Source organism: Carcharodon carcharias, chromosome 17 (assembly GCF_017639515.1).
Source record: "Carcharodon carcharias isolate sCarCar2 chromosome 17, sCarCar2.pri, whole genome shotgun sequence".
Classification (NCBI taxonomy): Eukaryota; Metazoa; Chordata; class Chondrichthyes; order Lamniformes; family Lamnidae; genus Carcharodon; species Carcharodon carcharias.
This window is the reverse complement of record NC_054483.1, coordinates 98,572,252-98,599,413: the sequence shown is the minus strand read 5'-3', so window position 1 is coordinate 98,599,413 and position 27,162 is coordinate 98,572,252. Positions and strand designations below refer to the sequence as shown.

At 50.4% G+C, this 27,162-nt stretch overlaps 1 protein-coding gene across 1 annotated transcript; it reads left to right on the top strand.

The window, feature by feature from the left end:
• Nucleotides 1–228: 228 nt before the first annotated feature.
• On the top strand, nt 229–27,143 carry pprc1 (PPARG related coactivator 1). Its single transcript, XM_041209310.1, has 13 exons — nt 229–354; nt 10,027–10,188; nt 10,672–10,827; nt 11,995–15,334; nt 16,378–16,431; nt 16,868–16,901; nt 17,158–17,219; nt 17,494–18,277; nt 22,878–23,027; nt 23,447–23,549; nt 24,717–24,838; nt 25,190–25,341; nt 26,808–27,143. The coding sequence occupies exons 1-13, from the start codon at nt 259–261 to the stop codon at nt 26,909–26,911; spliced, it is 5,319 nt and encodes a 1,772-aa protein (XP_041065244.1). The 5' UTR covers nt 229–258; the 3' UTR covers nt 26,912–27,143.
• Nucleotides 27,144–27,162: the final 19 nt, after the last annotated feature.

Genomic DNA, 27,162 nt, shown 5'->3' with positions numbered 1-27,162 from the left:
GGTAGAGCCAGGGGGCAGGGGCACAGCCAAGGGCAAGGGACTACAATCAGGAGGCAGGGGTACAGTGAGGGCCAGAGGTTACAGCTAGGGGCAAGAGGGTAGAGCTAAGTGTTGGACACAGAGACTGGCATTAGGCTTTGCCAGGATCAAAAATGGCGGCGTCCATGCCATGCTGATTGATGGGTGTGGGGGCAGGGAGGCGGAAGCGGAAGTCGAGGCCAGGGGGCGGAGTCAGTCAGGCCGGGTCGGTGGCTGCAGATGGAGGCGCCATGGGCTGCGGGAGCCTGGAGCCGGCGGCTGAGGGAAGCCGACCACCGAGGCACCGAGTGCAGCAGGCCCGAGTCCGGCTCAGAGGTGAGCAAGAGCCGCCCTGGGGTCTGGGTCTGGCCGGGGGAAAGGCCCCGGCCGCGGCCTCCCACCCGGGAACCGGCTCCAGGAGCCGGCGTGTGACACGTGTGCGGCCGGGAGCCGTGGACCGGGGGCTGGGCGAGGCCGGGGTCCAGGGGGAGCGGGCTGGTCTGTGAGGCCGTTATCGGTGTGGTGTGGCGTGGTGTGGTGTGGTGGAGGGGCAGGGGAGCCGGTGTTGGGCCTCAGCCCGCGGCCGCCACATGACTCCCGGGGGGCGGCCTCCTCGAACGGGACATGAGGGTGAGCCGGGGGTAGGAAACTACCCCCCCGCGGGCCTGGGCGGGGAGCGGCACCGCGAAGGCTGAGGCCATTCAGCCCATGGTGTCCATACTAGCTCTCAGCCAGTCGCATTCATCCTGTAAATGTCTTCTCCAAATGTGCCCAATTCCACCTCAACACAATATTGCAAAGAGATGTGAGGAGAGAGCGAGAGGAATACCCCGAGCCGAGCAGTCAGCAGCACCCAGAGGATCCAGCATCTAGTCTATACTCAAGTAGCAGTGAGGGTAAAATAAAAGAAAGGGTCCAAATTCTATTTAGCTAACATGTCTGGGGAGTTCAATCCTGCGATTTGCACATCCTGTGCTATGTGGGAAATCCTAGTCGCTCCTGGTGGTCTGGATGACCATGTGTGCAGAAGTGCCCCCAACTGGAGCAACTCAAGCTTCGGATTTTGGAGTTTCAGCAGCAGCTGGGGGCACTATGGTGCATTCATGAGGCTGAGAGGTTTGTGGATAACACGCTTAAGGATGTGGTCTTAAGGAAGTGCAGGCAGAGAGGGAATGGGTGACTGCCAGACATAAGAAGGGATCCTGGCAGCCAGTGAGGGAATTCTCCGAATGCATCTCACTCACAAACCGTTTGGAAAACAGTGAGAGTGATGGTTTCTCTGTGGAGGCTGACCAGAGCTGAGGCCATGGCACTGTGGCTGGTCCAGCTGCTCAGGAGGGGGAGGAAGAAGTGTGGAAGACCAGTAGTGGTAGGGGATTCATTAGTGAGGGGAGTAGACAGGCGCTTCTGCGACCGTAGACGTGACTTGATGATGGTAATGTGCCTCCCAGGTGCTGGGGCCAAGGATGTTACGGAACGGCTGCAGGGCATTCTGAAGGGGGAGGGTGAATAGCCAGAGGCCGTGGTCCATGTTGGGACCAATGACAACGGAAGAAAGAGAAATGAGGTCCTGCAAGCAGATTTTAGGGAGTTAGGTAGGAAACTGAAAAGCAAGACATAAAAGATCGTAATCTCCGGATTACTCGGTGCCATACAGTAGTGAGTATAGGAACAGAAGGATAGAACAGATGCATTTGTGGCTGGAGAGATTGTGCAAGAGGGAGGGTTTAGATTCCTGGGGCATTAGGACCATTTTGGGGGGGAGGGTGGTTGGGACCTGTGCAAGTTGGACGGGTTGAATCTGAACAAGAATTGGACCAATGCCCTCACGGGGAGGTTTGCTAATGCTGTTGGGGCGGATTTAAGCTAAATTGACAGGGGGATGGGATCCGGAAAAATAGTTCAGAGGGGAAAGAAGCTGTGATGGAATTAGAAGTTAAACGCTAGCGAGTGAGTCTGCAAAGCAGAGGAAACATAGGCTAGATACGGAAGAAGTGAGTTTAGCAAGGCGAAATGGAATATATAATACAAGGTGCCTGAGGAACAAGACAGGTGAGCTGAGGGCACAGATGGGCACGTGGGAGTATGATAGCTATGACCGAGACTTGGCTAAAAGAAGGACAGGAATGGCAGCTCAACATTCCTGGTTACAGGGTATTCAGATGAGATAGAGAGGGAGGGTGTCGCAATATTGATCAAGGAATCAATTATACAGTGAGGAGAGATGATATCTTGGAAGGGTCATCAAATGAGGCCATATGGGTAGAAGTAAAAAACACAAAAGGGGCAAATACACAGTTGAGTGTATACTATAGGCCCCCAAACAGTCAGGAAGAGATATAGAGGATCAAATATGTAATCAAATTTCAGAGAAGTGTAAGAATGATAGGGCAGTAATATTAGGGGATTTTAACTCCCCAAATATTAACTGGGATAAAAGCAAAGAACTGTGGATGCTGGAAATCCAAAACAAAAATACCTGGAAAAACTCAGCAGGTCTGGCAACATCAGTGGAGAAGAGCACAGTTGACGTTTCGAGTCCTCATGACCCTTCAACAGAACTAAGTAAAAATAGGAAAGGGGTGAAATATAAGCTGGTTTAAGGGAGGTGGGGGGTGGTTGGGACAAGAAGAGCTTTAACCTATAGGTAAAGGGCCAGTGATAGGTGAGATAACCAAAAGATGTCACAGACAAAAGGACAAAGATGTGTTGAAGGTGGTGATATCTAAAGGAATGTGCTAATTAAGGGTAGAAAGCAGGACGAACAAGGTACAGATAGCCCTAGTGGGGGTGGGGTGAAGGAATTTAAAAAGGCTAAAATGTAGAGCTAAAACAATGGATGGAAATACTTTTAAAAATAATGGAAATGGGCGGGAAAAGAAAAATCTATATATTGGAAAAAACAAAAAGGAAGGTGAAAATCGGAAAGGGGGTGGGGATGGAGGAGAGAGTTCATGATCTAAAATTGTTGAACTCAATATTCAGGCCCAAAGGCTGTAAAATGCCTAGCCGGAAGATGAGGTGCTGTTCTTCCAGTTTGCGTTGAGCTTCACTGGAGCAATGCAGCAAGCCAAGGACGGACATGTGGGCATGAGAGCAGGGTGGAGTGACGAAATGGCAAGCATAGGGAGGTCTGGGTAATGCTTGTGAACAAACCGGAGGTCACCCAGTCTGCGCTTGGTCTCTCCAATGTAGAGGAAACGGCATTGGGAGCAACGAATGCAGTAGACTAAGTTGAGGGACGTACAAGTGAAATGCCGCTTCACTTGAAAAGAGTGTTTAGGCCCTTGGATGGAGAGGAGAGGGGAAGTGAAGGGGCAGGTGTTGCATCTTCTGCGGTTGCATAGGAAGGTGACATGGGAGGGAGGTTGAGGAGTAGGGGGTGATGGAGGGTGTCATGGAGGGAACGATCCCTACGGAATGCCGCCAGGGAGGATGAAGGGAAGATGTGTTTGGTAGTGGCATCATGCTGGATTTGGCGGAAATGGCAGAGGATTATCCTTTGAATGCGGAGGCTGGTGGGGTGACAAATAGGGAAGGGGGGCCCTGTCATCTTTCTGGGAGGGAGGAGCAGGTGTGAGGGCGGATGCGCGGGAGATGGGCCGGACATGGTTGAGGGCCCTGTCAACCACAGTGGGTGGAAAACCTCTGTTAAGGAAGAAGGAGGACATGTCAGAGGAACTGTTTTTGAAAGTGACATCATCAACAGATGTGACGGAGGCGAAGGAACTGAGAGAATGGGATGGAGTCCTTACAGGAAGCGGGGTGTGAGGAGCTTTAGTCGAGGTAGCTGTGGGAATTGGTAGGCTTGTAATGGATATTGGTGGACAGTCTATCACCAGAAATTGAGACAGAGAGGTCAAGGAAGGGAAGGGAAGTGTCAGAGATGGACCATGTGAAAATGATGGAGGGGTGGAAATTGGAAGCAAAATTAATAAATTTTTCCTAGTCCAGACGAGAGCATGAAGCAGCACCGAAGTAATCATCGATGGACCCGAGAAAAGAGTTGTGGGAGGGGGCTGGAGTATGACTGGAACAAGGAATGTTCCACATACCCCATAAAGAGACAGGCATAGCTGGGGCCCATGCGGGTACCCATAGCCGCAGCTTTTATTTGGAGGAAGTGAGAGGAGTTAAAGGAGAAATTGTTCAGTGTGAGAACAAGTTCAGCCAGATGGAGGAGAGTAGTGCTGGATGGGGATTGTTCGGGACTCTGTTCGAGGAAGAAGTGGAGAGCCACCAGGCCATGGAGGTGTAGAGGGATTGGATGTCCATGGTGAAGAGGAGGCGGTTGGGGCCAGGGAACTGGAAATAGTTGATGTGATGTAGGGTGTCAGAATCACGGATGTAGGTGGGAAGGGACTGGACAAGGGGAGAGAGAAGGGAGTCAAGATAGCAAGAAATGAGTTCCTGCCCCACGGAACTCATTTCTTGCTATCTTGACTCCCTTCTCTCTCCCCTTATCCAGTCCCTTCCCACCTACATCACCAACAATTTCCAGTTCCCTGGCTCCAACTGCCTCCTCTTCACCGTGGACATCCAATCCCTCTACACCTCCATCCCCCACTGGGATGGTCTGGTGGCTCTCCGCTTCTTCCTCGAACAGAGGCCTGAACAATCCCCATCCACCACTACTCTCCTCCGTCTGGCTGAACTTGTTCTCACACTGAACAATTTCTCCTTTAACTCCTTTCACTTCCTCCAAATAAAATGTGTGGCTATAGGTACCCACATGGACCCCAGCTATGCCTGTCTCTTTATGGGGTATTTGGAACATTCCTTGTTCCAGTCCTACTCCGGCCCCCGCCCACAACTCTTTCTCCGGTACATCGATGATTACTTCGGTGCTGCTTCATGCTCTCGTCTGAACATGGAAAAATTTATTAATTTTGTTTCCAATTTCCATCCCTTCATCTTTTTCACATGGTCCATCTCTGACACTTCCCTTCCCTTCCTTGACCTCTCTGTCTCAATCTCTGGTGATAAGACTGTCCACCAATATCCATTACAAGCCTACCGACTCCCAGAGCTACCTCGACTAAAGCTCCTCACACCCCGCTTCCTGTAAGGACTCCATCCCATTCTCTCAGTTCCTTCGCCTCCGTCGCATCTGTTCTGATGATGCCATTTTCAAAAATAGTTCCTCTGACATGTCCTCCTCCTTCCTTAACCGAAGTTTTCCACCCACTGTGGTTGACAGGGCCCTCAACTGTGTCCAGCCCATCTCCCGCGCATCCGCCCTCACACCTTCTCCTCCCTCCCAGAAACATGACAGGGTCCCCCTTGTCCTCACTTATCACCCCACCAGCCTCCGCATTCAAAGGATCATCCTCTGCCATTTCCGCCAAATCCAGCATGATGCCACCACCAAACACATCTTCCCTTCACCCCCCTGGTGGCATTCCGTAGGGATCATTCCCTCCGTGACATCCTGGTTCACTCCTCCATCACCCCCTACTCCTCAAACCCCTCCCATGGCACCTTCCCATGCAACCGCAGAAGATGCAACACCTGCCCCATCACTTCCCCTCTCATCTCCGTCTAAGGGCCTAAACACTCTTTTCAAGTGAAGCAGCATTTCACTTGCACTTCCCTCAACTTAGTTTACTGCATTCGTTGCTCCCAATGCGGTTTCCTCTACATTGGAGAGACCAAACGCGGGTGACCGCTTTGCAGAACACCGGTCTGTCCACAAGCATTACCCAGACCTCCCTATCGCTTGCCATTTCAACACTCCACCCTGCTCTCATGCCCACATGTCCGTCCTTGGCTTGCTGCATTGCTCCAGTGAAGCTCAACGCAAATTGGAGGAACAGCACCTCATCTTCCGACTAGGCACCTTACAGCCTTCTGGACTGAATATTGAGTTCAACAATTTTAGATCATGAACTCTCTCCTCCATCCCCACCCCTTTCTGATTTCCCCCCCCCTGCCTTTTTGTTTTTTCCAATAATTTATATAGATTTTTCTTTTCCCAACTATTTCCATTATTTTTAAATGTATTTCCATCCATTGTTTTATCTCTACTTTTTAGCCTTTTTCGATTCCTTCACCCCACCCCACCCCACCCCCACTACGGCTATCTGTACCTTGCTCGTTGTGCTTTCTACCCTTAATTAGCACATTCCTTTAGATAATATCACCACCTTCAACACCTCTTTGTCCTTTTGGTTATCTCCACCTATCACTGGCCTGTTACCTAGCTCTTCTTGTCCCAATCACCACCCCCCTTAAACCAGCTTATATTTCACCCTTTCCTATTTTTACTTGGTTCTGTTGAAGGGTCATGAGAACTCGAAACGTGTACTGTGCTCTTCTCCACCGATGCTGCCAAACCTGCTGAGTTTTTCCAGGTATTTTTGTTTTTCTATTTATTAACTGGGATAGTTTTAGTGTGCAAGTCAGGGAGGGAGCAAAATTCTTAAGTTGCATCCAGGAGAACTTTTTTAGCCAGTACGTAGAAAGCCCAATAAGGGAGGGGGAAGTTTTGGGCCTAATATTTGGAAATGAGCCCGGGCAGGTGGAGGACGTATCAGTAGGGGAGCATTTAGGAGATAGTGACCATATCTCAGTTAGATTTAGGATAGTTCTAGAAAAGGATAATGTTGGGCTGGGAATAAAATTTCTAAACTGGGGAGAGGCTAATTGTACTAAGATGAGATACGATTTGGCACAAGTGGACTGGGAGCAGCTACTTGCAGATAAAACTGTGTCAGAGCAGTGGGAGGCATTCAAGGAGGAAATAGCGAGAGTATAGGGCGAATATATTCCAGGAAAGACAAAGGTGTCAGGAGGCAAGACTGGAGAACCCTGGATGTCAAGGGACATAAAGTTTAGGATTAAGAAAAATGGAAAAGCTTATGGCAGACACTGAGGGCTCAATACAGCAGAGTCCCTAAAGGAGTATAAAAGTGCAGAGGGGAATTTCAAAAAGAAATTAGCAAAGCTAAGAGTGCATGAGAAATGGTGGGTAGAATGGAGGAAAACCCAAAGGGGCTTTTTAAATATATAAAGAGCAAGAGAATAACTAAGGAGAGAGTAGGGCCAATTAGAGACCATAGAAGTAATGTGTGTGGGGACCTGGAAGATGTGGGTACAGTCCTCAAGGAATACTTTGCCTCAGTCTTCACAATGGAAAGGGACGACGCAGGTATAGACATCAGGTGGAGGACTGTGAAATATTAGAGAGAGAGGAGGTATAAGCTGGTCTAGCGGTCTTAGAAGTGGATAAATCCATAGGCCCAGATGAGATGTATTCCAGGCTGTTGAGGGAGGCAAGGGAAGAGATATCAGGGGCCCTGGCAGTAACCTTCAAATCCTCTGTGGCCACAAGTGAGGTGCCAGAGGACTGGAGGACTGCTAGCATTGCCCCATTATTTAAAAAGGGAGGAAGGGATAGACCAGGAAATTACAGGCCAGTCTGTCTAACCTCGCTGCTGGGGAAGTGACTGGAAAGAATTCTGAGGGACAGAATATATCTGCACTTGGAGAGACACCGATTAATCAGGGATAGTCGGCATGGATTTGTTAAAGGAAGGTCGTATTTGACAAATTTGAATGAATGTTTTGAGGTAACCAGGAGAATTGATGAGGGTAATGCATTTGATGTGGACTACATTTACTTTAGCAAGGCTTTTGATAAGGTCCCTCGTGGCAGACTGGCCAAGAAATTAAGAGCCCATGGGATCCAAGGCAAAGTGGCACGTTAGATCCAAAATTGGCCAAGAGGCAAGAAGCTGAGGCTGATGGTAGAGTGATGATTCCGGTGGGGTTCTGCAGGGCTTGGTGCTGGGGCCTTGCTGTTTGTGGTGTACATAAATGATTTGGACTTAAATGTAGGGGGTATGGTCAAGAGGTTCACGGATTACAAAAAAATTGGTCGGGTGGTAAATAGTGAGGTGGATAGCTGTAAACTGCAGGGGGATACCAATGGACTGTCAGGTGGGCAGGGCAGTGGCAAATGGAATTCAACCCGGAGAAGTGTGAAGTAATGCACTGGGGAGGGCTAACAAGGCCAGGGATTACGCTGTGAGTGGTAGGACCCTGGAAAGTACTGAAGAAATGAGGGGCCTTGGTGTGTATCTCCATAGATCCCTGAAGGTAGCAGGGCAGGTAGTTAAGGTGGTTAAGAAGGCATATAGGATACTTGCCTTTATTAGCCGAGGCATAGAGTGCAAGAGCAGGGAGGTTATGCTGGAGCTGTAAGACGCTGGTTAGGCCACAACCGGACTACTGTGTGCAATTCTGGCCAGCACATTATAGGAAGGATTTGATTGCACTGGAGAGGGTGCAGAGGAAATTTACCAGGATGCTGCCTGGGCTGAAGGCTGTGAGCTATGAGGAAAGATTGCATAGGTTGGGGTTGTTTTCCTTGGAGCAGCGAAGGTTGAGAGAGGACCTGATAGAGGTGTATAAGATTATGAGGGGCATGGATAGGGTGGATAGGAAGGAACTTTTCCCATTAGTCGAGGGGGTCAGTAACCAGGGGACGTAGATTTAAGGTAAGAGGTAGAAGGCTAAGTGGGGAGTTGAGAAATTTTTTCACCCAGAAGGTTTGGGACTCTGGAACTCACTGCCTGAAAGAGTGGTTGAGTCAGAAACTCTTAATGTTCATTTGCGCTGCCATAGCCTCCAGAGCTATGGGCCCAGGGTCGGAAAAAGGGATTAGCATTGTCAGATGTTTGTTGACTGGCACGGACACAATGAGTCAAATAACCTCATCTGCGCTGTAAACATCTATGAGATGAAGTGAATGGACAAAACTTTGACAAATGAATTTCAATGTGAGGTCATCCACTTTGGACTTTATGAATGGTGAAAAGCTAGAAACAGTGTGGAATTGAAAAGAAACTTGGCAGTCTGGTACATAGATCATTAAAATGTTATGAAGAAGGTACACAAAATAATCAAAAGGCTAATGGAATGCTGGCCTTTGTAGCTAAAGGAGGTAGGAGTCATTTTTTTGGTTATGCAAAGCTGAAGTGGCACTCCATCCACAAACATTCACTCCCTCCATCATCGACACACAGCAGTAACAGTGTGTACCATCTACAAGATGCACTACAGGAATTCACCAAGGCTCCTTCAACAGCACCTTCCAAACCCACGACCACTACCATCTAGAAGGGCAAGGGCAGCAGATAAATGCACCCCCCTGGAAGTTCCCCTCCACATCACGCACCATCCTGACTTGGAAATATTTCACTATTCCTTCACTGTCGCTGGGTCAAAATCCTGGAACTCCCTTCCTAAGAGCACTGCGGGTGTACCTACACCACATGGACTGCAATGGTTCAAGAAGGCAGCTCACCACCACCTTCTCAAGGGCAACTAGGGGTGGGCAATAAATGCTGACCTGGTCAGCGAAGCCCGCATCCCGTGAATGAATTTTTAAAGTAGTTAGACTGCACCTGGAGCATTGTGAGCAGTTCTGGGATGGATATATTGGCCTTGGAGTGATTTACCAGAATGAAACTTGGACTCCAAGGGTTAAATTACAAGAAGAGATTACACAAACTAGGGTTGCATTCTTCAAATTTGGAAGTTTATTTGATTGAAATTGTCAAGGTATTAAGGAAGAAAGGTTAGATACACTATTTTCGCTGATCGAGGTATCTAGGATGAGGGGGCAAAATGGTTTCTTCCTGAACGTATCTCGCGTCTCAAACTCACTCCCACTCCCAAATGCCTACCTGTCAGGTTTCACCCCTGCTCCCAAGGAGCAGATATAGAATTGACTGGTGACATTGGAGCTCAGAAACCATCCTGTGTAAAATATCAAAAAAGCTGGTGATGTGGATAAGTCAGTGAGTGAGAAATAAAAGTAGGAATTGAGCTGTGTTGCTTGGGTTTTGAGGGGAGGATTGTCTGATTTCAGGTTTAGTAGCAGGCACCTAGAGTTTGCTTCATACAAAATCTTGGTCTGTTCCTAGAGGATTGTGAGAACACACCTATTGATTCACCTGTATATCCATTCTCACGGCTCTTCATTCTTTGCAATCGTTTTAGGGTGACAATCTGCAGGATTGTCATTCATCTTCCAGCCTCCCTTACCTCACCATCGCAGGACTGGAGACCACAGATCCAGAGACTGGAGGGATTTTGGGAAGTTTTTCCAGCTATATTGATCAGTCCATAATCTCCATTATTGAGGATACATCACAAACAGAGGTGGGTTAAAAGTCGTATTTGCGCTGATACATCTTCGTGCTGTGGGGTATGAGCTGACCCTGTGCCTGTTAATGGCAAACTAACTCCCATTTCAGTGCATTCTCCGTCAGGTATGGCTTTGCTAAGAATGTCCTGGATTCTCAGTGTTGTAGTGACACTGTTTGTGTCATTTCAAATCCCAACAGCCCTCTAGGCATCCGAGGCAGCTTTTTCCCCTCCTCCCCTCTGGCACTCAAACCAACCTGCCCCCTCTCTGGTTGCCCCTGGGTGCTGACAGGTTGAGACACTGATATGGGTCAAATGCATCCTCTATCTTCCTGGTCTGAGCAGTTGACCCCCTGGTTGAGGGAATTCCGAAGTGTTGAGATTATCTTTCTTTGCGGCTTTACTCCTCGCTTACGTCAATCTTGTATTCACACTGCTCGTTCCGACTCTCGCTGGGTGCACAGTTCTTGTCTCGTATTGACACTTATCTATTTCCAGATTAAACCACATCTGGATGAGGAGAATGAGGCAACACTGCTGACGGCCCTGACTGAGATACTGGACACCTTCGATGATGAAAATGCCTCACCCTTTGATTCAATTCCTGACTCTGAGATATTTGCCTTACCAAAGGGTGAGCTGGGGTGCTCTCTGGTAAGTGGGGATAAGGGTGCTATCTAGTGTAAGGGATGTGAGGGCAGGGAATGGCTGGGCAGTGCTATGGGGGGAGTGGCTGAGTGCTGTGCAGGGGGGCGGGGAGGAATGGCTGGGCGCTGCGTGGGGGGGAGTGGCTGAGTTCTGGGGCGGAGGGGTGAGTGGCTGGGCAGTGCGTGGGGGGAAGCAGCTGGGCAGTGTGAGGATGCTCTCAGTTGTGAAGAATTGCTGGTTAATATTAGGATGATAAAGAGGAAGTGAACATGTTCATTCAGCCTCTCAAATCTGATCAGTTATATCACGGCTGATCCGTGTCAATTCTACCTGTTTTTGCTCCGTATTTCCTGATGCCCCTACCAACAAAAAATTATTAGTACAAAAACAAAATACTGCTATTGCTGAAATCTGAAATAAAAACAAAAGCGCTGGGAAAAACTCAGCATTCTGCTAATATCTGTGGGGGGAGAAAGCGAGCTAACCTTTCGTCAGACCAAAACGCATTAATCTGTCTTGAAAGCTCCAGTTAACTGGTGGCATCCTCAATGTTTTGGGGCAAGAGTGTCCCAGATTTCCACCCCACTCTTTGTAGAAAAAGGGCTTTGAGACTTCACTTCCAAATGTCTCATTTTAATATTGTGTCACCTGGTTTTGGATTCCTTGTCAGATAGGATAGTTTTTCTGTATTTATCCTATTGAATCCTCAACTCATTTTAAACACATTAATTAGATCACCACTCAACCTTCTAAACTGAAGGGAATACAAATACCTATGCAACCTGTAAGTATAATGTAAACCCCATAGTGCATAGGTATAAAAGATCATCAGAAAGGTTAATGGAATGTTGGCCTTTATCTCAAGGGACTGGAACCACAAAGGGGAGGAAGTGATTCTGTAATTATATAGATGCTTGTTTAGACCCTCTCTGGGTAACTCTGCAGTTCTAGACTTCACACCTCTGGAAGGATATATTGGCATTGGAGTGGTTACAGCACTACTTGCAAGTCCAGCAGTTCACTGAATGGCTCAGATACACCTAAATCATTGTATGTTTCGACAGTTCCGGTCCCGCCATTTACAAATATGGTGAATAAGTGATTCTTGTATTGAGCTGTCTTGCGCGCTCATTCTTTTTCATGCTCTCTCACACTCTTGTCGTTCCCTCATAGGTTGGGCACCAGTCGTATGCCATGCTTCCGGATTCGGGAAAGGAACCTTGTGGGCACTTGATCCCAGCTGCTGTCAAGGGTCCGAATGCCCTGTGGCGATCAGAGAAGCCGGTGAGCAGAAGCTTTGGAGAGGAGATTTTGCAGCAACGTAGCGATGGTGAAGAGGAGGAGGAGGAAGAGGATCTGATCAGTAATGGTCAGGGTATATCAGAGTCAGGCAGTGAACTGCTGCACTTGCAAGCAGTTGAACAGCTCAATACAGCTGGGTTGGAGAGCAATGTAACGCTTGTAATTGGGCCGAATTTGCCATGTGGTTACAATGTTGAGCATGCTTCACTGTCTGACCTGGTCAAGTATATTCAGCCTTACTGTTTGCCCAATGGGGTCTTATGCCTGGAGACAAGCACAGACTCAGTAGGCAGTACGATCGAACTAGAAGTTCAGGTGGTCCAGGAGGGTGAGCTACCAATGGTGCTGTGCGAGAACGGTGAATGCCTGATGGAAGCAAAAGGTGAGAGTGGCAAGGGGCGGGATGCTGAAGAGTCCATGCTAGCCAACGACTCTGGCCCAGAGAACCTGCCACAAACCTCAAAGCAACAAGAAGCCTTGCCTGCCCCCTCAGTGCATCTGGAGGATCCCCCAATAGCCTCCTTAAGGAGGAGAGGGCGGCCGAGAAAAACAGCAAAACCCACCGAGACCCCGGTTATTGGAGTCCAGCAGAACATCACTGAAACACCTCGTACACGCTCGAGCCTCCAGACACGGCTTCAAGCAGCAGAGAACAAGAGGAAATCCTCCACTGAGGCTCAGCCACTGCTGGCACACAAGAAACAGGGACAAATGGCTGTTCCTTTACAAGAATCGAGACTTTTAGCCCAGCAGATGCAAGAGATGGAACTTGGCATGAGGAGAATCCAAACCAGAGGGAGAGCTGCTGCCAGGAGAGAGAGTAGGCAAGGGGCTACAGGCATCAACATTGGACAGGGCCCAAGAAAACCATCATCTGAGACCCAGTCTACACTGAGCGGCTGGAGCTTTTCCCAGGCAGAGGAAGAGGCAATGGAGCCGCATCCTGGGTCTGGAGAGACTGGTGCAAAACAGGCCATACGCCCTGAGCAACCACTGGGCAATGAGCCCTCCCTGACGCCCCGGGCAACCGAGTCCGCACCGACGCCCTGGGCAACCGAGTCCTCCCCAGCACCCCGGGCAACCGAGTCCGCACCGACGCCACGGGCAACCGAGTCCGCCCCGGCGCCCCGGGCAACCGAGTCCTCGCCGACGCCCCGGGCAACCGAGTCCTCGCCGACGCCCCGGGCAACCGAGCCCTCGCCCACGCCCCGGGCAACCGAGCCCTCGCCCACGCCCCGGGCAGCCGAGCCCTCGCCCACGCCCCGGGCAGCCGAGCCCTCGCCCACGCCCCGGGCAGCCGAGCCCTCGCCCACGCCCCGGGCAGCCGAGCCCTCGCCCACGCCCCGGGCAGCCGAGCCCTCGCCCACGCCCCGGGCAGCCGAGCCCTCGCCCACGCCCCGGGCAGCCGAGCCCTCGCCCACGCCCCGGGCAGCCGAGCCCTCGCCCACGCCCCGGGCAGCCGAGCCCTCGCCCACGCCCCGGGCAGCCGAGCCCTCGCCCACGCCCCGGGCAGCCGAGCCCTCGCCCACGCCCCGGGCAGCCGAGCCCTCGCCCACGCCCCGGGCAGCCGAGCCCTCGCCCACGCCCCGGGCAGCCGAGCCCTCGCCCACGCCCCGGGCAGCCGAGCCCTCGCCCACGCCCCGGGCAGCCGAGCCCTCGCCCACGCCCCGGGCAGCCGAGCCCTCGCCCACGCCCCGGGCAGCCGAGCCCTCGCCCACGCCCCGGGCAGCCGAGCCCTCGCCCACGCCCCGGGCAGCCGAGCCCTCGCCCACGCCCCGGGCAGCCGAGCCCTCGCCCACGCCCCGGGCAGCCGAGCCCTCGCCCACGCCCCGGGCAGCCGAGCCCTCGCCCACGCCCACGCCCCGGGCAACCGAGCCCTCGCCCACGCCCACGCCCCGGGCAACCGAACCCACCCCGACGCCACCATTTCCTGTCTCTAACTCATCATCTCCCACAGTCCTCGAAATCGCTGGCAATGAACCCAAACTGCGACCAATCAGCCTTGAGCAGTATCGATTACGACTCCAGCAGCGGAAACAAGACGGTGTCTTCTCTGCACATGAGAAGCCATGGATCAGCCTTGACCCTGGCTGCAAGAATGCTTGGCCCGTTGTCCCCATTCAGTCCATCGTCCATGGGGAGCTCAGCGTTCTGCCATTGGAAACCACTGGGCATGTGGTCAACAAACAGTCTAAGAGGCATAATGGGCAGCCTTTGTCCCCTCCCGCCCAAACTCTGGCCCCTCCCGCCCAAACTCTGGCCCCTCCCGCCCAAACTCTGGCCCCTCCCGCCCAAACTCTGGCCCCTCCCGCCCAAACTCTGGCCCCTCCCGCCCAAACTCTGGCCCCTCCCGCCCAAACTCTGGCCCCTCCCGCCCAAACTCTGGCCCCTCCCGCCCAAACTCTGGCCCCTCCCGCCCAAACTCTGGCCCCTCCCGCCCAAACTCTGGCCCCTCCCGCCCAAACTCTGGCCCCTCCCGCCCAAACTCTGGCCCCTCCCGCCCAAACTCTGGCCCCTCCCGCCCAAACTCTGGCCCCTCCCGCCCAAACTCTGGCCCCTCCCGCCCAAACTCTGGCCCCTCCCGCCCAAACTCTGGCCCCTCCCGCCCAAACTCTGGCCCCTCCCGCCCAAACTCTGGCCCCTCCCATTTTACCCCAGCCTATCCAGGCCCTGACCTCACCTGAAATACTGACCCTGCCCACTCTGACCCCACCTGCCCAGTCCCCACCGTGCTGTGTCACCCAAGAACAACCATGTGAGTTTCAGTACAAGACAAAGCAGAAAGTGGTGATCTCTCCAACGCTCCAAAGGGGCCTGAACCCCTTGGCCAAGACCCAGATCCCAGCCCTAGAGCCTTGGCCAGTCCAGGCCACATCAGTCCAGACACCCTTTGTGCAATCTACAGCAGCCCTCAGCCCACCAACTCTGATCCAGGTAGCTCCAGAGTGTCCCTCAGCAATTCCTGCAGTCTCAGCCCAGCTGGTTGCAGTCAGGACGTGCATTGCTGCCATGGAGGAGGATGTTCCAAATCCGCAGAATGATTTGCTGTCAGCGGAATCTGTCCAGACGTCCACAGTGCAGACCCTGCCAGTCAAATCTGCACCAGTGCAGCAGCTTCAATCATCCAGGGCAACCCTAGAAGAGGAAAAGGCCGATCAGGGCACACTGAGCTCCTCCATGGAGGAGACCAGGGCAAAGGACATCGCCAAAGGTATGCAAATAGCAGCTGATAGGTCGAGGGCGGGTGCACAGTTTGCAAATGTATGAGGAGGGTGTATTCCAATAAATCGTGACCAGTGTTTGTCTTGGGATGTCCTGCCCTGGTCTGATTGACTGAGATGTGAAACCCCCAAGGTGTGTCTTCTACCTTGGCTCTGGTCTGCAGGCATTGCCTTGGCCTCTTTACCAGGCTCTTTCTCCACTACTAGTTATCCTTAACACTGCCACAGCCAGCCGCTACTCAACTACAGGCATTACTGTTGGGCCCACTGGGCACTAGGTGTGCATTCACACTTTTATCAAGGGCGTTTGACAATGATCTAAAGCAGTTCCCCTGCCATGGGGCAATTAGACTGCGCTACCTCAGGTCAGCAAACGTTGGTGTGATCAGTAACTGACTCCTGGGGTATCCAGTCTGTTGGCCCTGTAGATAAAAGGTGGACCCTGATAACCTCCAGCTCAATGCAGCCTGAGAAAAGCCATCCTTTGGTATGTTTAATCTCTTAACCCGCTGCCGCGAATTTAACTGCAAGCCCAATAACAGCATTGCCACTCTCTCTGGTCCAGGAGAGTATTGCCCAGGCCCTATCTCCATATGTAATTAGAGTTTTCACTAATTGTGCACTTCACAGTAATAATTATTCACACTAATTATACATTCTATGTTGATGACAGTAACACACTGACACTGCCAGATAAAGTCACATTCAGGGCTGGAAATTCCAGCTGATGTTTGAAGCCTGAGAGACAGAACTCCGTGTAGAAATCACCAGTTTGCAGTGTTGATTGGGGGGGGTGGGTGTGGTGGTGGGGGAGGCGTACTGACACTGGCCTAAACCCCTGTTTCCTGCCCTGTTGGTGCTCACTAGCCAAAAGTTTCCAGTTGTTTGGGTTTGAGGATTTTATGGGGCAGCTGGTCATGGGGGGAGCAGGTGTATTGGGGGCAGGGACAGCGATATAGGTCCATAGGGGGGGGTGGGTACACTGGCTGTTTTTGTTCAGTCACTGATGGTTTCTCTTCCCCACTCCCGCCAGGTATCGAGGCGGCCGATCTGATGAGTTTGTTGGAACAGTTTGAAGTCAACGAGGGTGAGGAGAGTTTCTGTGGTGCAGTGGGCGGTGGGTTGGGCTGCGAGTGGCAGGAGGGCAACAAGCAGTGGGTGGGGCAATGCAGACAGTGGGGTGGCGGTCGGGCAGCATGGCAGCGGTTGCGGTGGTAGGTGGGCAGTGGGTGGGGTGGTAGGTGGGCAGCGGGCAGTGGGTGGGGTGGTAGGTGGGCAGCGGACAGTGGGTGGGGTGGTAGGTGGGCAGCGAGCAGTGGGTGGGGAAACAGGCGGCAGCGAGCAGTGGGTGGGGTGGTGGACAGTGGCTGGGGTGGCAATTGGGAAGCGAGCAGTGGCTGGGGTAGCAGACAGTGGGCGAGGCTGGGCATGATTGGTGGCTTGGAGCTGTGCGTGGAGTCAGAGACTGCGATTGGCTGCTGTTTCCTGACTGATTTTTTTTTCCCCCCCCCCCAACTTTTCAGTGACAGAGGAGCCACCCCTTGGAAACAGCAGTGGGTGAGTACAATCTAACCTCAAAGAATCAGCCTGTCCTTCCTTCAGTGTCTGTCCTAAGAGGAGTGCTGCACGTCATGGTGCTGAGAGAATACAAGTGTCTCTGGGATTATGGGTGGGAGGAGGGAAGCAGGAGAGCATGTCTGCTCCTGTGTTTGAGTAGGTGGGGGATAGGAAGAAGACTAGTGTACATGTTATTCCGGGTTGTGGGGGATGATTCTCTCTATTGGCAATTCCCTGAACCGTGTTGTGTTTTCAGGTCGGAGGAAGAGAGGAAACAATTTGATCACTTATTTGGGGCGGAATTGGCAAGTACTGCAGGTGAGTCTTCAAACCACCCGGCAGAGAAGTGGGGTGAAGGTGGGACAAGTTGGCAAGTTCTGGATTGGTGGGGGGGGGCATTTTGGGGGGTGTGCGGTGCTTGGTGTGAATGTGGGTGGGGTTAGGGGCCAGGGGTTGGGGCGTGTGGACGGGTGGTGGACTGAGAATGCCAGGTGCTGAGTTTCCCTTCAAGCTTTTGTTGTGTCTGTAATCCTGAGCAGAAAGCGGTTTTTTGAATTGTCCACTTTTTATGATGATCTGTGTCTCTTGGCAGGTTTGACACCTCCAGCAACCCCGCCTCACCAGATTTGGAAATCACTCCCCGCAGCAGGATTTCTGGGGAAGCGGAAGTTTCAGGGATCAGCTGAGCCTTCCCCAGGTTCTCAGTTCAGGACTGTGAAGCTCATTGAACCGAAACGTCTGCCACAGAATAACCGGTCGAAGTGTTTGAGCAGTGAGAGTCTGCAGCCTGCCACCAAGACATCGCTCACTGCCTCCTTCGGCTTTGGGGATCATGTATATTGTTTACCCAGATTTAGCAGCCAGTCATCATCACACAACATCTGTCTGCCAGTCATGGCCCAGCCAGATGTTGCCTGCCGCTGGAACGTTAAACACCAAGCAAGTATTACCATTAAACCCATTACCTCATGGAATCGTCAATGTTGGAGCCCCACTCACCGGGTCCTGACAGCTGAAGAACAACAAGCGTCTGATCCTGGCAGTGATGGGAACACAACAGATTCCCAGGAAACAACGCAGGAAGACCGGGTGTCCTCTAGCACTCTTCCTAATGGAACTACGAGCGTGGAACCTGATAGCTGCTTGCAGGACAGAAGGAACGTTGGATGTGACACCACCCTGGGGCTCAAGGGAGGCAGCTGTGCAATGCTATCTCCCTGTAGAAATGGAGAGACTGAGGGGGACAAACCCTTCGATTCTCCCCATCGTTGTTCAAGGACTCGGACCTCCACACGCTACAGACGACAGCGATATCACAGCTCCTCCAGCTCCACGTCCCGGTCCAGATCCCATTCCCCTGTACAGAAGAGGAGACGGTAAGATTTAAATGAAAGCTCTTCAGTTGAACAAGCTTCTACATGTGTCGAAACATTTGTGATTTAATCTCTGGACCGACCAATCCAGCATGAACCCTCTCAAATTATTGAAAGGGATCCAGGTACACAGATCATTAAAATGTCATGAGCAGGTTCAAAAAATACTCAGAAAGGCTACTGGAATGCTGGCCTTATGTCTGCAGACGAGAATCCAAGGGGGTAGAGGGCATGCTTCAGCTATGCAAAGCCCTGGTTAGACCACACCTGAAGTAAGATCATAAATAGGAATTGGCCATTCAGCTCTTTGAGCCTGCCCTGCCACTCAATAAGATGTACCCATAACTCTTGACCCAGCCAATAACCCAGCCTTCACTGCTCTCTGGGGTGGAGGATTCCAAAGATTAACAACCCTCTGAATGGAGAAATTTCTCATCTCCGTCATAAATGGAGACCCTCATTTTTAAACTGTGCCCCCTAGTTCTAGATTCCCCCACAAGGGGAAACATCCTCTCAGCATCTATCCTGTCAAGCCTGCTTAGAATCGTTTTATATTTCAACAAAATCACCTCTCATTCTAAACTCCGAGTACAGGCCCAACTTACTTCTTGGCAATCGCAAATCTTTGCAGCTTTGTTCATCTTTTCTTTCAATTTGATACCATCCTTAACTTCCTTACTTAGCCACAGACAGTGCATCCTTCTCAGTGTCATCTTTTCTCAATGGAATATATCTTTAAGAATGATAAAGTATCTTCTTAAATGTCTGCCACTGCTCTCTACTGTCTTTCTTTTTAACCTATTTTCCCAGTCCACTGTAGCTAACTGTCTTCTTACCTTTGTAATTGCCTTTATTTAAATCTAAGACATTCATTTCAAACAAATTTCTCACCTTCATACAGAATGTGAAATTCTGTCATGTTATGATCACTCTATCTAGAGGATCCTTTACTTTGAGATCATTAATTAATCCTGCCTCATTGCACATTACCAGGTCTAAAATGGTCTATTCCCTGGTTGCTTCCAGAAAGTATTGTTCTAAGAATGTCCCAAATGTTCTATGAACTCACCCTCAAGGTTACCTCTGCCAATTTGATTTGTCCAATCTATATAAAGATGAAAATTGCCCACTATCATTGCAGTACCTTTCCTACAAGCCTCCATTATTTCTTAACTTATGCACTGTTCTACAGTGTGACTACTGTCAGAAGGCCTATAAACTACTCCCACCAGTGTCGTCTTTCCTTTGCTATTTCTTATCTCTACCCAAATTGATTCTGCATCTTGATCCTCTGAATCAAGATTGTTTCTCAGTACCGTACTGATCTCATCCTTTATTAACAGAGCTACCCCACCTGCTTTCCCTTTCTTCTTGTCCTTCCGAAATGTCAAATATCCTTGAATATTCAGGTCCCGTCTTGGTCACTTTGCAACCATGTCTCTAATGGCTATCATACAAAAATGTTTATTTTTATTTTGTTCTATCAGTTCATTCATCATAGTACCAATAGTGTGCATTCAGCTAAAGAACCTTTAATTCTGTTTTTTTTTTAGCATTTTTACCTGCTCTGACCTTATTTGCTGGTGCACTGTTAGGTTTGTACTCTGTCCCTTTCTGTGCATTCTGTCCATTTCTGTCATACTCTGGTAATCATTATCCACATTGTTGCTCTGCACTATTGCCTTGTCCTTTCATTTTAACTTTCCAAATCTCCCCTTGCGTGAACTTTCTCCCCTGCCCTCTATTTAGTTTAAAGCCCCCTCTAGTGCCATAGTTATCAGTCGCCAGAACACTCGTCCCAGCATGATTCTGGTGTAGACCGTTCCACTGGTATAGTTCCCACTTTCCCTAGTACTGGTGTCAGTGCCCCGTGAAACAAAACCCATTTCTCCCACACCAATCTTTGATTCACACATTCAACTCCCTAATCTTAATTTCCCTATTCCAATTTGCTTGTGGCTCATGTAGTAATCCAGAGATTATCACCTTTGTGATTCTGCTTTTTAATTTTTTTCCCTAGCTGCTCATAATCCCTGTGCAGACCCTCTTTCTTGGTTCTCCCTATGTTGTTAGTACCACATGGACCATGACAATTGGATCCTCCCCCTCCCACTGCAAGTTCCTCTCCAGTCCAGATGCCCCAAACCTTGGCACCAGGCAGGCAACACAGCTCTAGGGACCCTCACTCTCAGCTGCAAAGAACTGTATCTATCCCCCTAACTATACTGTCACTTACTATTACATTCCTATTCATTCTCCCAACTTGAATGGCTCCCTGCACTGCAGTGCCAGGGTCTGTTTGCTCATTCTCCCTGCAGTCCCTACTCTCATTCACACAAGTTGCAAGAATCTTGAAGCTGTTGGCCAATGTAGGGCTGAGGCTCCTCCATTTCTGCCTCCTGGATTCCCATACCTGTCTCTCTTACAGTCACACCCTCCTCCCTTGACCACAGACCAAAACTGAAGTAGCTAGCCTAAGGGGTTTGACTGGCTCCTGGAACAAAATGTCCAAGTAACTTTCCCCTTCCCTGATGCATTGTGGTGTCAGAAACTCAGGCTCCAACGCATCAATATGGAGCTGAAATTCTTGGAGCTATAGACACGTACTGCAGATGTGGTTGCCGTGGACCCATTGGTGTCCTGCATACCCCACATGCTACAGCTGCAATGCATCACCTGCCCTGCCATATTTAATGTATATAATTTAACTACTTAGCTTTCAAGTTTAGCAATATCACTCTACTATTGTCTGTAGTTATACCAAGCAGCTTAACTGGTTAATCTATAAATTTAATTCAATACTTATATCTCTCCAGTGCTGGTTTAAACTACTGCCTGCCTTTGGAGAGATAAAGTCTTAAAAACGCGCCGAACAATCACCTATTTGCCCACTTAAATCTTTAGTGCTCACCAGATTCTGGAGGCTGAAGAAAAATAAAAAGCAGCAACTCCTTCCCCCTCTGCACAGAATTCCCACATATACCAAATTTCCAAGCTAGTACTTATGCCTCGTTGCACTCAGGCCTTATCACACCCTGTGCTTTTGCGTACTATGAGCAGCTCTGGGCAGCACCCCTTAGGAACGATGTATTGACCTTGGAGGGAGTGCAGCGTAGATTTATCAGAATGATTCCTGGACTCCATGGGCTAAATTACAAGGACAGATTAAACAAACGAGGGTTGTGTTGCCTGGTACAAAAGCAAAATACTGCAGATGCTGGAAATGTGGGAAGTGTCATACGGACTTGAAATGTTAATTCTGTTTCTCTGTCGATGCTGCCAGACCTGCTGAGCTTTTCCACCATTTTCTGTTTTTATTTTGTATTCCCTGGTGACATATTAGAAATGTTCACGGTATTAAGGAAAACAGATGGGGAGATAAAAACTATCACCCTGATTGGTGGGGTCTAGGACCCGGAAGATAGTCTAGAAATTCGAGCCAGACTTATCAGGAGTGAAATTAGAAAACGTTTGTGTACACAGAGTGGTAAAAGTTTGGAACTCTTTCCGTCAAATGGCAATTGATACTAAATCAATTGTTAATTTGAGATTGATAGACTTTTGTTACCCAGCCTTATTAAGGGATATGGGACAAAGGTGGGGTATTTAGAGTTAGGTCACATAAACCATGGTCTCACTGAATGGGGCTAGATGACTTCATCCTGTTCCTTGCCCCTCCAGTGGCCACTGGTTTGAAACCTTTGAAGCCACAGCCCCTGCCCTTCTCTCTTCCCCGTCCCCCCCTCACCACCAAACTGTGTTAAAGAGCCAGCCCACAATCATTGTCCCCACCTTTCAATCACAGTAAAGGGCTAGCGTCAGTATAGAAGCAATAACTGGTCAATAAAGTTGACAAGGGAGGGCACCAAGCAAAATTGTCTTGAATATTTCTTACTGAACGACAGAAAAAGAGTGTGCTCTGTAAGTTTTAACAGCGGCGACCAATCCTGAGCTCTGTAGATGTCGTGAGCTGGTGGAGGATGTTCTGAGACCAGCTGATGTGGCTCAACCTCACGGCGGTGCAGTGATGGTTAGAACAAAATCACCCCACGGGCCTTGGCCAAGTAAATGCAGTGCTCCAGGTGTGACCACGATGTTCCCTGCAAAGACCAGCACCTGCACCTAAATTCAGTGTGAATCTATGAGCACATGGACCAGACTGACACTTCCACGTTTCCTACATTACAACGGCAATCACACTCCAAAACAACTTCATTTCCTGGAAAGCACTTTGGCTCATCATGAGGTTGTGAAACTTTTGGATGACTGTAAGCATTTGCAGCCAATTTAAGAAACTTGTCCAGGGAGTAATGAAGAAAGCCTCATGGTCCAGTTCAATATTAACCTACTGACAACAGGAGTAACCTTCTGTTCTGTTTTTGGAAAAGCTGCTTTTTATAAAGAGAGAGCTGGTTACATTGGATGCAGCAAGAAAACAGAATCTAGAAACATCAGCCTCCTTTTGCTTTGGCTAGACCACAATGGATTCAGTCTCCACTCTGTCTTGGGTGCCATTTAATGCTGTCTGGTCACAGGGATGGTTTCTGGGAGGGGAGGGAATGAGTTAATGTTTGGCCATTAACCCCTTTCTTTTTGGGAACAGATACTGCAGGAGGCGATCCCGTCATTCCCGACACAGTTCACGATCAGATTCCAGATCCAGCTCACGTTCCAAATCGTGTTCTAGATCCAATTCAAGATCTGACTCTGGATCCAGGTCCAGATCCTCGCGAAGGCGCAGTGTTCGAATGAGGTGATGAGTCACTGACTCTGGGTATGGGGTTTGTGGGGGTAGCCTTCACAGGGGGCATTTCCCAGGCGAGCATGCAGGTGGTGGGGGGGCGATGATATTGTGTGGGGTGGAGGTTATGGGGCAGGTTATTCATATGAGTGGGCGTCAGTGTGGGGGGTTGGGTGCCTCCCTGGGGCTGGTGTGCAGGGTGGTGCTTATCTCCTAGGGCAAGTGGGAGTGTGAGGTTTCCTGGTGGGGATTCCTGCACTAGATGTATGGAGAGGGAATTTTCTGGGTGGGAGTGGACCTGTCGGGTTTACCTGGGTCTGGGGTAGCTCTGGGACAATGGGGGTCTCTGTTTTGTTCTGGCTGCCCTGGCTCCCCTGTCCTGTTGTTGCTCTGAGTGTTTGAGTAAATTTTAACAGTTGCTGTTCTTCTAGCTATTTCACAGATGCTTATGATTCATACACTGAAGAACCGAGAAATCAATATTCAAGACAAGAAGCTCGTGCACAGAAGAGTAACCGGAGGGAGCTCGCTATAGTAAGTACAGCACACAACATCCCACTGTTGCTCGAACAGCTTTGCTTAGATTGGGCCAGCAAGACCAGTGCCTCCTGCTCTGTGGGACATGACCCCTGCCTCAGGATCCGCCGCTCTGTGGGACATGGGACATGACCACAGGATCCGCTGCTCTGTGGGACATGACCCCTGACCACAGGATCCGCCGCTCTGTGGGACATGACCACAGGATCCGCCGCTCTGTGGGACATGACCCCTGACCACAGCATCCACTGCTCTGTGGGACATGACCACAGGATCCGCCGCTCTGTGGGACATGACCACAGGATCCGCCGCTCTGTGGGACATGACCCCTGACCACAGCATCCACTGCTCTGTGGGACATGACCACAGGATCTGCCGCTCTGTGGGACATGACCACAGGATCTGCCGCTCTGTGGGACATGACCACAAGATCTGCCGCTCTGTGGGACATGACCACAAGATCTGCCGCTCTGTGGGACATGACCACAAGATCCGCCGCTCTGTGGGACATGACCACAGGATCTGCCGCTCTGTGGGACATGACCCCTGACCACAGGATCCACCGCTCTGTGGGACATGACCACAGGATCCACCGCTCTGTGGGACACGACCACAGGATCCGCTGCTCTGTGGGACACGACCACAGGATCCGCTGCTCTGTGGGACATGACCACAGGATCCACCGCTCTGGGACATGACCACAGGATCCGCCACTCTGTGGGACATGACCACAGCATCCGCCGCTCTGTGGGACATGACCACAGGATCTGCTGCTCTGTGGGACATGACCACAGGATCTGCCGCGCTGTGGGACATGACCCCTGACCACAGGATCCGCCGCTCTGTGGGACATGACCACAGCATCCGCCGCTCTGTGGGACATGACCCCTGACCCCAGGATCCCCCGCTCTGTGGGACATGACCTCTGACACCAGGATCCCGCGCTCTGAGGGACATGACCCCTGACCCCAGGATCCCATGTTCTGTGGGACATGACCCCAACCCCATGATCCCTGACTGCAGAGTACAATCCCGTAGCTTTTTCCTCTTTGCTTTCCCCAAATAACTGGGCACTGATGAGTGTAGGTTTCAGTAGTTTGCGCCACAGTGATTCTGAGCCAAGGGGCAGGATTTCCAGTCACATCCAGATCTATTTTTAAACAGGAGGAACGGCGGGTTGTTTATGTGGGGAAAATCCGGAACGGAATGATGCGTGAGGAACTGAGGAGACGATTTGAGGTGTTTGGAGAAATTGAGGATTGCAACATTTATTTCAGAAATGAAGGGTAAGATCAGAACCTGTTGGGTGTTGGTCAGGGAGAGCTGTGCTCCCTCTTCCCCTCGCGGCCATATTGAACAATACCTTGAGCATTTTTGGAACATCTTTGTGAGCACCTTGGACACCTCACTGTCGGCCTTTGTGGGCGGACTCTAAAACAGCACCAGCTTTCTCTATGACCATGCCCGCCTTCTCCGGTGCTTTCCCCTAGTATATGCAGTTTGCGATTGTTCTCTCTGCTGTTTTGTTAAAAATTTTGTTAAACCTTGTCTCGCAGTCAGAGTTTTAGCAGCAAGTCAAGAATTTCTATTCAGTCTGGTTCTTTGAATCTTTTCTAACTGGAGGTGATTTCTTTCAGAGATAACTACGGGTTTGTCACATACCGTTACACGTGTGATGCCTTTGCTGCTATTGAGAATGGCCAGACATTACGCAAGCCTGATGAGTTGCCCTTTGACCTCTGTTTTGGTGGCCGGCGACAGTTTTGTAAAACCAATTATGCAGATCTAGGTGAGTTCAGGAAAATGCAAACCGAAATTTTAACCATCAGTTTTATGATCCCACCTCCCCCATCCCACCACAACCGGGCATCCTCTAGTAACTGGAGTTGCCTCAGTTCACTCCTTCCTGGGGAGTCTCATTGATCTGGGGGGCGTTGTGGGAGGGCAGGGTGTGGAGATCACTCCTCTTACGGACTTGACTATCCAGCACTGGAGTTGAATCTGGGGATACTCCTCACTGTATTGGGGTGAGTGCTGCTGGCCAGGTTAGCATTTATTGGTCATCACTAATTGCCTTTGAGAAGGCGGTGGTGAGCTGCCTTCTTGAACAACTGCAGTCCGTATGGTGTAGGTACACCCACAGTGCTGTTAGGAAGTGAGTTCCAGGGTTTTGACCCAGTGAAAGTGAAGGGACAGCGATATATTTCCAAGTCAGGATGGTGGGGAACTTCCAATTGGTGGTGTTCCCATCTATCTGTTACCCTTGTCCTTCTAGATGGTAGTGGTCGTGGGTTTGGAAGGTGCTGTCGAAGGAGCCTTGGTGAGTTGCTACAATGCATCTTGTAGATTATACACACTGCTGCTACTGTGCATTGGTGGTGGTGGGAGTGAATGTTTGTGGATGTGGGGCCAATCAAGCGGGCTTTGTCCTGGATGTCAAGCTTCTTGTGTTGTTGTAGCTGAACTCATCCAGGCAAGTGGAGTGTATTCCATCACACTCCTGATTTGTGCCTTGTAGATGGTGGACAGGCTTTGGGGAGTCAGGAGGTGAGTTACTCGTCACAGTATTCCCAGCCTCTGACCTGCTCTTGGCCCGCAGTATTTATATGGCTGGTCCAGTTCTGTTTCTGGTCAATGGAACCCCCAAGATGTTGATGGTGAGGGATTCAGCGATGGTAATGTCATTGAACATCAAGGAGCAATGGTTAGATTCTCTCTTGTTGGAGATGGTCATTGCCTGACACTTGTGTGGCATGAATATTACTTGCCATTTATCAACCCAAGCCTGAATGCTATCCAGGTCTTGCTGTATGTGAACACAGGCTGCTATGGTAGTGAAGAGTTGTGAGTGGTGCAATTATAAGTGAACTTCTGACCTTATAATGGAAGAGCGAGGACACTACCCTGAGGACCTCCTGCAGTGATGTCCTGGAGCCAAGATGACTGACCTCCAACAACCACAACCATCTTCCTTTGTGCTAGGTATGACTCCAGCCAGGAGAGTTTTCCCCGGTTTCCATTGACTCCAGTTTTGCTAGGGCTCCTTGATGCCACACTCGGCCAAATGCTGCTTTGAAGTCAAGGGCAGTCACTCTCGTCTCACCTCTGGAGTTCAGCTCTTTTGTCCATGTTTAAACCAAAGCTGTAATTGGGTCGGGAGCTGAGTGGCCCTGGAGGAATGCCGGGTTACTTCTCACCGTAATGCGGCTGATCCTGATGATATTTCAAAGAGTAATTGGTGAATTTTTTTTTCAGATTCCAGTCATGCGGACTTCAATTCTTATTCAACCAAAAGCAAGTTTGACTCTTTAGACTTTGACACTTTACTAAAACAGGCCAAACGGAGTCTTCGGAGGTGACAGCAGCGACAGTGGAGGAGGGGAAGGAGTGTGGGGAGGGTCGAGTCCGAGGGGACTGCATGTCTCCTGTTTACATGCTGCTACTGGATCAGATTAAGATTTATATAAACTCTGGGCAGGTGTGTGAATGACAGACTACAAGTGGTAACTTGCATTTCTTGACCAACTGTGTGTGAAGCTGTGTACACCTTCAGAGTGAAAAAAGAAGCCTCTTTTAACAAATCTAATAAAATATCACAAATACTAAATGC

Coding starts and splice junctions, on each gene's coding strand:
- pprc1 (XM_041209310.1), top strand. CDS start 259: ATGGAGGCGCCATGGGCTGCGGGAGCCTGGAGCCGGCGGCTGAGGGAA. Junction 355..10,026: donor GGCCCGAGTCCGGCTCAGAG/GTGAGCAAGAGC, acceptor CAATCGTTTTAG/GGTGACAATCTGCAGGATTG. Junction 10,189..10,671: donor AGGATACATCACAAACAGAG/GTGGGTTAAAAG, acceptor ATCTATTTCCAG/ATTAAACCACATCTGGATGA.